The sequence below is a fragment of the Sarcophilus harrisii genome, chromosome 2 (genome assembly GCF_902635505.1).
Source record: "Sarcophilus harrisii chromosome 2, mSarHar1.11, whole genome shotgun sequence".
Taxonomy (NCBI): Eukaryota; Metazoa; Chordata; class Mammalia; order Dasyuromorphia; family Dasyuridae; genus Sarcophilus; species Sarcophilus harrisii.
The window spans coordinates 76366338-76380780 of record NC_045427.1 but is presented as its reverse complement, the minus strand read 5'-3'; the positions used below and the strand labels follow the sequence as shown (position 1 = coordinate 76380780).

At 33.7% G+C, this 14443-nt stretch overlaps 1 protein-coding gene across 6 annotated transcripts in view; it reads right to left on the bottom strand.

Moving 5' to 3' along the window:
- Positions 1–14443, bottom strand: part of RMDN2 (regulator of microtubule dynamics 2) — a 73088-nt gene that overhangs the window by 18248 nt on the left and 40397 nt on the right. For 4 of the 6 annotated variants that reach the window (XM_031950356.1, XM_031950355.1, XM_003759118.4 and 1 more), the window contains 4 exons: positions 11369–11546; positions 10664–10766; positions 8570–8630; positions 812–887 (listed from right to left, as the gene is read on the bottom strand). In XM_031950356.1, the coding sequence (XP_031806216.1) occupies positions 812–887; positions 8570–8630; positions 10664–10766; positions 11369–11546 (418 nt within the window). The remainder of the gene's footprint in view (positions 1–811; positions 888–8569; positions 8631–10663; positions 10767–11368; positions 11547–14443) is intronic. The other 2 variants (XM_023495617.2, XM_031950354.1) reach the window with 1 other exon arrangement.

Here is a 14443-nt window from a genome sequence, read left to right as displayed (position 1 = left end):
CATAGGTAGATAGCACTGAATTTTGGATTTCATTTTCGTCAAATGGCATCTGTATTACAGGGGGCAGCGAGGTAGCACAGTGGATAGAGCACTGAGTTTAAAGTTAGGAAGATTTAAGTTCAAATGCTGACATTTACTAGCTGGGTGATGGTGGGCAAGTCATTTAATCCTATTTGCCACAGTTTCTTCATCGGTAAAATGAGCTGGAAAAGGAAATGACAAACAATTCTAGTATCTTTGCCAAGAGAATCCTAAATAGGATCACAGAGAATAAGACATGACTGAAAAGGATTAAACAATAAATAATTATTACCAAAATGTAAAAGTTTTAGCACAATAAAGTTTTTATTATATATATATATGTGTGTGTGTGTGTGTGTGTGTGTGTATGTGTGTGTGGGGTCATATATTATAAATGTAAAGCTAAAATGAAAAGAACTAAAGTATATTTACTTCAACTTGGAGATAGATACATTTTTAAAAAAAGATACTGATAGATTTTTTTTCTACTAATCTACAAGATTGTTATTTGTTCTCCCATATCTATGACCATATGGTTAGTTAATTTGCCATTAGTATATCTAGTGTTTAATCACTAATTTATAATGTAAGCAACATTCATCTGCTGTTTAGTTTCTCTTAGCTTAAAACTATGAATCCATACTAATTTTTAATCATACTCATTTTACTGACAAAGCCATTTAAATTCATTGTTAAAAAAGATAAGAAAATCCAAATATTAGATATGATTTTGTTGAATAACTTAATTTTAACAACTTCATTTATATTAAAAAATAATTTTAAAAGATACCTTAAATAGATGGCCATATTTGACTCTATTTTGTAATCCCCCACACTCAGCAAACAAGCCACATATATTACCATACCTAAAAAGATACCAGAGTTAAAATAGTGACATTTTAAATTAAATAGTTTCAAATTAAACAATAAAAATTATTGATTCAGTCAGTGGTAATCAAAGATATTCCTACAAATTTAAGAGAAATAAAAATGAAAAGCCTTTAAATTAGAGATTTCCCAACAGAATAATAAAATAATAAATACCATTTATATAAATAATACCATTTCTGGACATTTTATTCCTTTATATTCTTATAATATTCTTTTTTATAACAGTATGTATATACACACATATAATTATTGTTCTCTGGACAATATGTTTCTCTGGAATTATATTCTTAATATTAGGCACACACACAGCTGTTTTAAATATGCATATCAGCATACAAATTATTTTGTATCAAATACTGCACATAAGAGGGATTTAATAAATGTTTATTGAATTATGAATATATATTATATAGTATATATCTAATATACTGAATAACTGCAAGATAGTTCTAGATGACAAAGAGCAGTAGCAGTTGGAACCCAGAAAAGGCATCCTGTAGCAGGTGATATTTAAACTGAGTTATGAAGGATGCTAGAGAAACTAAGATAAGGAGTGGAAAAGGAGAACATTTCAGGCATCTGGGGACAGCCAGTGCAAAGGTACAGAGAGAGGAGATGGAAGAATAGCAAGTGGGAAGGCCAGTGTAGCTGATCATAAAATGCATAGGGTAAGAAGGTTTAAAATGACTGGAAAGGTAAGAAGATTTAAAAAAAATTTTAAATATCAAATAGTGAAGCCAATATATGCTTTGGATAGCACTAAATAGGTTATCCCTGGACACTACTGGGGAGTGGGATAAAATGATCAGATCTTTATTTTAGGAAAATAATGTTGATGGCTGATGAATTAGAGTAAGGAGAGATGAGGCAGGGAGACCAATTAGGCAACTACTCCAATAGCTCAGATAAGGAGGGGCTCAATAATTGGAGAAAGGAGATCTTGCAGAGACAGAAATGACAGGTTTGGTGAAGATAAGGCACAAAGGAAGACACTAGGGTGCCTGGAGCAACAGGGTGCCCTGGACAGTAATATGTAAGTTTGGAAGAAGGAAGGTTTTAGGAGAAAGATACTGAGTTCTGTTTTAGACATGTTGAATTTGAGATACCAATGAGATATCCACTTTGTAATATCCAGGAAGGAAAATGGATGTAATGCTGGATTGCAGTTCAGGAAAGAGCCTGAAGATGGATCTGGGAGTCATATGGATAAAAATAGTAACTGAACCCATGGGAACTGATGAGATCACCAAGGTAGTACTAATTTACAACAAAATCATTCATTTGTAAAGGCACTTATTGACAAACATAGGAAATAGGTAAGACTAAGTGATAAATTATTATTTTCATTTTGTAGTTAACTCTAATGGATAAATTATTATTTTCATTTTAAGAAAAAAATCCAAAGGCCCAGAAAACAGGCACTGATCCTAGTCCAAGACATTGCTTATCATCTAATTTCTATGCTGCCTCTTGAAATATTTCCTCAAACCCTACTCCAAACTTACTTCCCAGTTCTCAAAAATGGAGATTAAGCAAATCTTCATCTTTTGCCCCAGATAAGTTCCCTTTTTTATTTTCCTCATTCTAATACTGATCCTGCAGTCTTCTAATTACTCCAGATATAAGCCCTGATGCCATCTTTTGTTTCTTCATCTGTATCACTGACTGCCCATATACCACGTGCCTGTCTCTACTGTGGCCTATTCTACCCTTTGTTAGGATTTCCCCAAAAAGCACCTAGCTGGATAGGATGTGAAAGAACAGATGGAGTCACTGATTCATCCTTCTTAGTACTATCTATTTCGCATAATCATACCCTGGCCCTTGTTTATGAACCTTGAACTTCAGCTTCTGATCACGATGTACTGTTGATTTAGGTCTTAATGGTTTCAGGAACCTCAGAGAACTTAATACATTTTGCCCCAAAATACAGTCTAAATAAATACTCACCCAGGCAAAATCCATTCCAATTGTGGTAAAAGTTATTTTGAGACTATACTGGGAATCTAGATGCTGGTCCATGTTAAAGCCTGGAAACCCTCACTTTTTCAGGTGGACTTTGGGTTACTCTGATCTATTTTTTCCCACAAGAAGGAAGTAACCTTACCACATGTAATTCATGTTCTGGGACACAGATCCTTTCACTCTTACCTTCCTTCTTACAACTGGTCTTATGGACTTATGAAATAACAGGATTCTACGGCTCTAGTTCTGGTGTGATGGCTCAATCTAGGATGAAAATTCAAGGTCCTTCAGGAAATCTTAAAGTTAGCTCTAAGGCAAAAATTGACAGCTGTAGCTGGATTTCTGTATTCTTCATGAGGAAGAATGAAAAACTCCTAATTGACAAGACTGGGCCCTTGAAACTTTTATCATTTATGACCATTGTGCTTTTCCTCTGCTCTGTAATCTATACTTAAATAGTTCTCTGTGCCTTCTAATAATGCAAAATACCCCTCATCTATACTACCTAATCCTACATGATTTCTATCCATGTCTTTCTATGAATCCTTCATAGAGGAGCTTCCTAACACAATTGATTTTATCACAGTACATATTATAAATATAATTATAAATATAAATGATAAATATAATGCAAATATTATAAATTATGAACACAATACAAATATTTTAATGTTATATATGCATCACATAATATATAGTTCATATGATAAATATATAAAATCATATATATTTACATCCATTTATATATTTATATAAAATGTATATATATATCTATGACATTTTATATGCCATAGAGTTACTAATTTTCTTTAAACTCCCAACTTTATGTAGCCTTTAAATGACAAGGTAAAACTCAATGGAAGATTACATGAAGAAATGCCCTAAGGATGAGAGATTTATTCTGTACAGCTCTGAAGGATAGAAGTAGAACCAATGAGAGGCAGATTTTATATATTAGGGAAATTTTACTAAATTATCAGCTCTATCCTAAAATGAAAAAGTTACTTTATGAGATACTGAACACCCAATCATTGAAAGAATTCAGAGTCTGGATTATTACCTGTGAGGGATGCTGTAAAGGGGACTCCAATGGATGACTTTGGAGAGCCTTTCCAACTCTGAAATTCAAGGATTCTATGACTATTTTTATCATTATAATTAATTAGTATTATTGCTTTTGTTTACATTGTTAGTGTGTACAGACTGCTAGGATGGACCATGAAGAATAAAATTTTACATGTAAATTTTATCATCATTTGAGAATTAATCACATCAGAAACTCCTGCCCTATAGGCCCTATAGTCTTATACCCCCATCTAGTGGTTCAACTGAGAATCAGAAATAATGACAAAGTGAAGCAGTACTGTTTTCTTTGAATTAACTGTGAATAGTCCTTGAAATAAATGATAAACATTTAACTCTTTAAGCTTTATATCAATGCCAGCTACTATTTTAGAAAAAAGTCATTCTTTCCATCTTGTCTAGTGGGACTTCAAATAAAAATAGTCCTTGGTCAAGTGACTATCTTTTTATTATACTTTTTCATTTAAAGTTCTATGGAATATAGGGAGATAAAACAACTTTTTATAGATGAATGAAAGCATAAGGATATAAGCTCATATTTGAACACTGACACTAAGAACATTGACAGTAGCATACTCCTGTAGCATACAGGATGATAGGGATGTTACACACCTCATTTTGCTTCTATATCACTTTGATTACTTCAGGAAGCTTCATATAGTTTAAAAGTTTTTATTGTACTCAGCTTTGAGACTCATCTGGTATTTGGTATGGGAATAGCTATTAAAAACATCATTCTTAAGTTTTAGAGGCCAAGATTGTAACCAGATAATTCAGGGCAAAAATTTGAAAAATTAAGGCCATTCACCAAGAACTCCCTATTCTTGTTGCCCTCCTCATTTCATGTCATTCAGTTTCTTTCTCCCTTTCTTTCCTCCTTCACCCTATCTCCATAATGAGATAGCCTTTGTTTACTGAAGTAAACTATTTTCTTAGCATATCCCAATCTATTCCAACATCTTTAATAGTTGCCCTCAAATTCCTATTTTATCACTTATCTGAAATATCTCCCTTTCTAAATTGGCTCCATCAATCCATCCCTGTTTGCCATCATCCTACATCTCTCTCCCTTTTACAGTTGAACTCTGAGAAACTTGTCTATAAGAGCAACTCCACTACCTTTTCCCTCACTTCTTTGCAGTTTGGCTTCTGACTTAATCATTCAACTGAAACTATTCTTTAACCCTCCTAGTGATCTCTTACTGCCAAATTTAATAGCCTTTTCTCAGTCCTTATCCTTCTTAACTTCTCTGCTGTCTTTGATCCCATTTCTCCTAGACACTCTCATCTTGACAGGTTTGTGTGACACTACTCTCTCCTACTTCTCCTTTTACCTGGGTCCATTCTATCTCTCTCCTCTGATAGAACTTCATTCAGGTTATATCTATTAAACTATAAGTATTACATTGTTCTGAGCCCTCTACTTTCTCTTTCTGTGCTATTTCATCATTTCATCATTACCTAGGGATTACATTATCATCTCTATGGTGACCTTATCCAACTATCTCAGTGTAGGCTTTCATCATTTCATGTGAAGGTTTTCTGGAGGCAGCCTTATTGAAATAAAAATTACTCCAAAATCGCAGCCAGCTGGTAAAAAATGCAAACGTTTATTTCTCCTTCCAAATTAGTCCGGTTAGTTGAGGCCTATCTCTCTGCCTGGCTCCAAGAGATCTTGCAGTTTTGTCCTTGGCTTCTGCCTCTGCTTTCTTCAGCCTCCAGTCAGCACCAAGTTGGAAGATGCAATGAATCTCTCTTGCTTTGAAGATAGGGCTTGTAGGCTTTCTTCCAGAGTGTCTGTCTCTGACTCCAGTCAATGTTCCCCCAAAACTCCCTCGAGTCGCTCACTGGAACTGTATTTATGCTACTTCTCTGAGAGTGGGATTGTGGGATATCTCCCAGCATGCTCTCTGAAATCTCCCAAACATGTGAACTCCATTGAGTACTTAGATACTTATGAGCTCTCTAAAGGTTTGAACACAAGCATTGTTCAATCAGTTCCACTTAGTACTTTGTTTCAAGTTCTGGTCTAAAATATCTTCTTCTAAGATCAAATCAACTCCAATGGCTTAACACTTTGCAAAGATTCCATCAATCTCACACCGGAATATTTATATAGCTTTCTAAATCATTTTCCTGCCTCAAGATTCCTATTCTAGTCCATTCCCTCCTCAGCTATCACAGAGATCTCTTAACGTGTAGGTCTGGCTGACCATGCTCATTCCTTTTACTCAGTAATCAGGATCACTAATAATCATCTGGGGCAGTATTTGAATTTAAGCTTTCCTAATTCTAAGTCCCACACTATTTATTCACTGCCCATTTAGCCATGAGGGGAAGTATTGTTTCAATTTTATCTTTGTATCCCTGGTACCTAGCAATTTTTTTGTTTGTAGTAGGCATTTAATTATTGTTGTTTGTCCTTCATTCTCAAAGAGGACCATGACATCAGGGAAGTGAGGCCATGACATGTAAGTGAATTAAATTTGAGTGACGGAAGGCTGGGCAAGGTCTCCTACCTCACTTTCTCCTCCAGAGCCATTTGGATCCAGTGGCAGATAGAGATCAGGACAACTGGAGATGCCCTGGAGATATTGGGAGATCATGGCCTTTTTAAACTAAGATCTTCAGCAGGTCTCAGTTTGATTACTTACTAATTGACAAGAGGTCAGGAAAAAGTAAAAAAGTAAAGAGACATAAGAATAAAGAAAGCTTATCTATCCTAGCCACCAAGAAACTTATCTGCCATCTTGTAAAGTCACATCTATAGATGGTACACTTATATAGAAAAGGAATGCAAGCTGGATCTCCATTCACTGGGTATTCCCATGTCTCAGACAATGAAGAGAGATCTGAAAATGAAGAGAATGTCTACATGCTACTGTGGTACACAAAGATGAAAGGATTTGCCAAAGATCTTAGTGGTTTAGGACAAGCTGAATTGGGAGTTGAAGTATTTCACAATAAAATCTTAACTGATATTTAATAGAGGACCCCCTTCTTGACCAACAAAAGCAGAGAAGGCTTTCTGAGAAATATCAGATTATTCTGTTTGTATTGCTTCCTGCCTTTTCACCAGGTTTTTGTGCTTCTGTTTTATCATCTGTCTCTGTGGAGAAAATTGTTTGACTGGATTCTAGTTAATCTCTGACCTAGTTTTTCTCATCGCACTTTTTAAGCATGATCTTTCAAAATGACCTTTGCTCAGGAATTGGCCTGACAATTTCAATGCAATGCTTAGTTAAACACAAAAAGATTCTATCTGTTCACCAATACAAAGTGGCTTGCAATTTGAAGAACTAGAGGGTGCTGTTTCCCCAGAAACACTGTATTTCAGACAAAATATACCTATAAGGCAGTTTGAATTATTTTGTAATTAGCATATTAACAGTTTCTCTTAAATAGAATAATTCTTCATAAAACAACCTAGAAAATATATTCGACTACATTTGACCTCTTTTTATAACCTACCCTGGTAAATCTTGGTACTATAGCAGTTTCTTTCTCACCTAAAGCCCATAAGCTAAAAAGACCAGAGAATATCTGTTATGAAAAAAAAACCACATTAAACTATGTGTATATGAACAAAATTTTCCAATGTCACCATCACTTTTTCTCTCAGTAAGTGCTATGATTCAGGACCCTCTTTTGATTTCCATATGTGATTTGTATTTTCTAAGTTTTTCCCAGCATGACATAAAATTCCAGAAACTACTCTGAAGAACTTAAAGTATTTCAAAACAATATATACTATAATTAGAAATAACCTTTGAAAAAATAAAAGAGAATCATTTTAGGGTTCTTAAAAATTATAATAGGAAGAAACCCTTGTTTTATTTGTCATAGGGGTCTTTGGCTCATATCAGGATTCAGTTTAAGGAACTCAAAATTTTATATCTATATTTTACTGGTGTTATTATTGTCAAAGTCTCGTGTGTGTGTGTGTGTGTGTGTGTGTGTTGTATTTCAAAATGACAGGAATATACATATAAAATAGCTTTAACTATATTTAGTCAAAAACATGGCAACTCAAATTCTTTGTCACTAAACAGATTTATTTTTTATTAAATAGATATATGCAACATTTTGGAGATTTTAACATTTCCATGTTTAACAAAATACTTATGTATTTCATCTTCATGAAAATACCATTAAGTTGAACTAAAAGTGACATGCTGCATTTAGCTACTGTGTATTGGAAGCAGTGTTAACAGTGGAACAAAGTGTCTTGGTTCCTAGTATTGGGCTAGGCCATGAACTAGCAATAAAAGTTTAGGAAAGTTATTTATGCTCTTTATTTCCCAGATTCATGAAGGGATTTAAATAGATTAATTCCTAAGGTATCTTTCAATTCTCACATTTTATGGTCAAAATTCTATTTCAAGATTTAAACTATGATACCTCTCTAACAACAACTTCAATAAATAGCCTAATTTAGCTGGATTATCAAAGTCAGAGATGACATAAAGGGGCATGTAAAGCTAAATATTGTCATATGCTATGTATATGTCATATGAATGTAAAGATCTGTATTAACTAGGGTCAAAAGAATTTCAGCTATAATTTCTAAAAGAGACTTTAGAAGAAAAAAAAAATAGTTTTTACTTACCACAGGTGACAATATCCATTCTTGGGAGCCTGAGAAACTGCTCTTTCACCTAGGTCTTTTCCTGTAAAATAAATATACTTTTTTTTTTTATTCAGAATTTTTTTCCCGTGAAGGGAAGAATTTCAAGGTTATGCTAAGTAAACATAAATTGCAGGAATACGTGGTAGGTAAGAGAAGGCTTCGGAAAGTTATGATGTTTCATACAGAATGGGAATTAAACCTGTTCTGCTTGTTCCTAGAGGGCAAAACACAAGAGAGGTAAATGAAAGTTGCAGAGAGATGAATTTAGGTTTGATATGAGGAAAAACTTCTTAATAGAGTTGTCTAAAAAGAAGGTGCTTTGCTCCATACTGAAGGTCTTTGGACAAAAGCTGGCTAACAATTTGTTATGCTCTAAGCTAGATTTCTGTTCAAGTATTGATCAGTTACATCTATTTGAAGAAAAATCTTCAAAGATGCTCTATTGCTTTTTTTCTGCCCTAAGAGGCAATTTGATAAGACTTCTCTTTTTTGCAAATAATTTTGTATTTTAAATCAATGTTACCTTTAGTTGCTAAGTTTCTTTCATTGACCGAGGTCAAGTATTTTGTTTTGTTTTCACATTTCTTTTGGCCTTTTTATTGGTGACTGCTTTATATCGCTCAAACTTCTCTATATAAGGATGATAAACTTCCAAGTGGCAATGATCAGAATTAATTTTATGCATTAAACAGTTTTATAGAAAACAACTTGTTTAATAAGGTGAACTGCAATTGTAATTCATTTGGGTTTTTCAACCTTGAATGGTCTGGAGACCTGGACTCAAGATATCTTGTCTTTTGGATTTATAAAGCACTTGTATATTCAGTCAATTAACAACCATGTATTCAATGCCTACTAGTGCAGAGTATTATGGTCATCTTCTTATCAGTTTACAAGACTTTATGATGTTCTTTGTTTGCAAGATACTATATTAAGTACTAGGGATGCAAAAATGAATGAAAAACAATATTCGCTCTCAAGACACTTATTCTATTGGGAATAGACACTGAAGCAGCAGCAGTAACAACAATAACACCACCATAATCATCACAACCAACAATTACTACTATTGCTGCTGCTGCTACTACCACCACTATGTAAGACAACATTAAAACTATCCTTAAGAATGGGAAAATTAGTATGAAAAATGTTTATTTTCATAGAAGACAAAAGAAGAAGAAACAGGTTTACATTACATAGAAAACATTTGGGAACATTAAGTGTGAAGAACAGAAGAGTTATGTAGGACACAATTTCTATCTTTAAGTATCTGAATGACCAGTATGTGGAAAAGAAATTATATTTGTTCTATTTGTTTTTAGACATCAGAAATAAGAGAATGGTAGAAGTAGCAAAGAGGTAGATTTAGGTTTAATATGAGGGGAAAAAACTCTCCCACCTTCTTAACAAATTAGAGCTATCTATAAAAACCAAAATAAAACAGAAAAAAAAAAAAACCAAGACATATTAGGGTGGTAGGGAGATCTGACTTCAGGAAAGTCTTCAAGAGAGATCAGATAGCTATATGTGGTGTATATTGTAGGAATATTATTATTCAGGTATAGTTTGGACTAGATGGCTTGTAAGGTCCCTCTCCCAACTCTGAACTTCTATAATTTGACATAAGGCAGACCTTTTTTAAATTTCAAAGAGTTATTATTAATATTAACAGAGTTTATCAAGAGAAGCTGATGAATCTCCACCACTGAGCTTTCTAAAAATTTAATGGCAGATTCATGAGCAATTCAAATCTAGAATTTTAAACTTTGAAGGGACCTTTGAGATTATTTGCTTCAAATGACTAATTTTCCATATAAAAAAAAAGGTGAAATAAATTTTCCACAATTGTACAAATGTATTAGTAGATACATGTTTATTAGCTTAGTTTTAATGGCCAATAATGCATAGCTTGACTGTATTCTACCCTAATTAAATAAAATAAAATTTTAAAATGATTTCAACTAAGGAATTTGTAGATGAAATCTTTTCATCTACTTTTCAGAATCTTTAAGGATTTTGGTACATATCTTAAGTTTTAACAAGGCAATCAACTTAAAAAAACTCACTACCTACCATCAGAAGCATATTTTTTCTTTTCTCCCATATTTGTGGATAGTTCATACATATCTCCATAAGCTCTAACTAATCTCCACATAAACTCAGTTTCATCTTTATACTAAAAAAAAAATAGAGAGAAAGTATGCACATTAGATTAAATAATTGATTTATCTAAAATGTAAATATTCTGTCTGAATGTAGCTATTTAAGAATGGTATTACAGATGACCGCCACCAATGTGAATGTCAATGTATGCCCAAGTAAGACTGGTAATTAAGGCCATTAGTTTCCATATGACTGCCTATCATCCTATGGTCTTAAAACTATTTAAACATTAGGATCATAGATTAATGATAAAAGGGTCTTCAAAGTTAATTTCACCGAAGAGAAAATTGAGGTCAGGGGAAGGAAGTAAACATGTCCAAAGTTATTCTGGTAGTAAGTGCCAGAGCTAGCTTTGGAGCTCATATCTTTTGATTTAAAATCCAGTGGTCCTCCCATTATACCATTTTGCTTCTTCTGCTATGCTACAGAAATACTTAAGTCTCTCAAAATCTGAGAAGGAAGGTACTGGTGTGTGTAAATTACCTGCTTCTTCCTAGGCATTTATTTACCATGCCCTCCAGACCACAATAAGGTATAATACTAGGATTTTATTGAGGAGATTTAATTGATAAGATACTTTAATCAATAAGCGTTATTTCATCATATTTCCCTTACCTTATTTTTATGGTTGCACAGGAGTTCGAAACCTTTCTGTTTATCAGAATCACTTTTTAAATGTAAGTCATCAACCATCTCAATAAGAACAGGTAAGCTCAATCGTTTTGCTGTTTTTTTACTTGCCTTATGGCCAAATAAATGCCCCTTTTCAGTGTCGCTCTGAGCTGTAACATACCTAAAATTTCAGAAACAAGCATTAAAGCTTCTAAAAGTTGTTACAGATAATTAAAGGCTAATGACAAAGGCATAATGGAGAGATAAAGACATAGCAGAAATGCCCCTTATTATTAAACATTTTGTGATAATTTCCCCAATTCTGCTTAATTCATAACAATTAATGTTATGGTATTCAAGGTCTAGAATGACAGTTTCATTCTCATTTGCTCACAACTCAAAAATGCTGGCTTTGCTGGTTCTAATTGTGAATTTACAGTATATAACCACATAATTCAATACTGTTCATTGATATGCAGCAACATAAAATCTCTTAATGCTAATGTATTTAATAATTTTTGAGAACAAATGTATTTAAGTATTCAGATTTCTTAAGAGTCATTTGTTGTTGAGTTGTTTCAGTTGTGTCCAATTTTCTGTGACCCAACTTGGGGTTTTCTTTGGCAAAGATACCCAAGTGGTTTGCCATTTTCTTCCCAATCTCATTTCACAGAAGAGGGACTGAAGCACTGAGGTTAAGTGACTTGCTTGGGGTCATACAGCTATTGTGTGAAGCAAGATTTAAAGTCAGCTCTTCCTGAATCCAGGGCTAGTGTTCTATTCATTGCCCTACCTTGTTACCTAAGGAGAATCACAGGCAATACTTAAAGAGATCTTTTATTTCACTAGTGTCTACTGACAGTTCAAAAGCCTTCTGTACATTAATAGTGTCATGATTTTCTGCAGCCAAAAACATTCATCATTACTTCTATGCTCTAATACAAAGCTTCTTAACTGTGGATGGGGATTCTATATGGGCTCTCATAACTGAATGTGAGGGCTACAAAATTATCAGTAAATGTTTGATTTGTATACCTGTTTTAGATACTTATATGCCAGAGGTTGGGTAAAAATGGGTCATGAGTTGTAAAAGTTTAAGAAGCCCTGTTTTTATAGATAGTCTTTGTGAATTCTATAGCCCCCCCAAATTTGTCACCTTCATGCTTCTTGCAATGAGGCTCTCCTGTGTGAAGATGGTGATACAAACACATGAATGCAGAGTCTGGTGTAGAAATATATGCAACAGAAAAAAACACGAGATACCAGGAAAAGGAGAGAGATGGGAAAAAATGGGAGAGTATAGTCAGATTAGTTAGAAGATAAACTCTAACATTAGAAGGCAGATTGTGAAGAGGAATTTAAAAGGAAGTAAATGTTGAGAAACTGTAATTGGAAGTGTAACTGAGGAGAAGGGGAAAGGGGCCAGGATGGAGAGGTAGACTACAAGAAGCACCACCCTCCTCTTCTTTGTAAGAGATGTCATGGAGCAAAGAGAGGTAAAAGTATAAGACAAGAAACTGAAGGGAAAGACATAGTTAATGACAGTGATTCTGAATGTGAATGGGATCATCTAATCTATCATAGAATGGAAGAAGATTAATTAGAAAGAACGATGACAGAATGAGTAGATTGAACAATATCCTCTCACAAAACCAGTGGAAAGCAGTGGAGGCAAAAAAATAAAGCTGCAGAAAGCTAGGCATAAAGCCCAATGAAGAGAGATTATTTTCACAGCAGGTGTAGACATAGATGTCAGCATTGGTATTTACCCTTTGTCAGTACTCTCAGTTCTGTCTGCTCCTGTGACTAGAGTGTTGGGATGTGTAGTAAAGAAATCCTTCTAAAATCTCCATTTTAAGAAGGCTCCCATGTCAATAATTTCTTATGTATATCACCCATGTGTTACATGCATGTTGTTCACATGTAATAAAGGATCCTATACTTTTGTATGACACTTATACCATCTATGTTAATAATATTTAATTTAATTCTAGATAATGCATTATATGTGATAAATATGCTATATGTGCTGTATAAATCTAACAAATGCCATTTATGAAATTACACATCATATAAGCACATTCTTTATGTAGATATCAACATGGATACAGGCATATGGATGATATAGATATATATCAGCACTGGTACTCACATCTCACCCATACATTCTGACCCTCTGATTGGAAGGCTGTAGAACTGAAGTTCAATATAAAGAACTTCTAAAGCTGGCATTTTAAAAGGGCTCCCAAGTGAGCCATATGTTCACATATACTGTTTATATATATAAACTATACCTTATATATATATATTGCCCATTTGCAGTGCATCTGTTGTTAATTGTTTATACATTACTCAGGCTATATGTTTTATAGATTAATAAATATTACTTTGGTTAAAATGGGCTATGCACTTTAAATGTATTTGTGTGTACATGGTATATAATATATATCACACATGCATATATGTAGGTATAGACATGGATTGTCAGTGTTGACACTGATATACTGGCTGGGGCTTATGGCAAGAAATCCTCCTAAAGTTTCTGTTTCAAGAAGACTCTCAGGTGAAACAACTTGTCAAATATATTGTTTACATATGTGTGTATGTATGTGTGTGTAAAATCCATATATTAAATGTAGCATATTACAATGTGCAATAAATGATACATTGCACATGTTTTATATGTCAGTTATTATATATGGGAAATGTGCATTATTCAGGCTGTTGTATATCATATGTTAAATATATATTATATGGACATGTTATGTATATGATTATAAATGTTACTATATAAGACATCTGTTATATAATACCCACATATATGTGTATTTAACAATCCAAACCAGTAAAAATTTAGTACAATCTAATCCAGTCCAAACTCATCCAGTACACTTAGAGCTAGTCCAAAACGATAGAATGTAGTTTAATGCTGTTAGGTCCAGTCTATTCTGGCCCAATTTACTCCAACCTGGTCCATGTTAGGCCAATCCAATCTAGTCCAGTTTAATATAGTCTAGCCCAGTGTCTATAATCTAGTCTAGCGTTATCTAATCTGGTCCAGTTTTGTCTAATCTGATT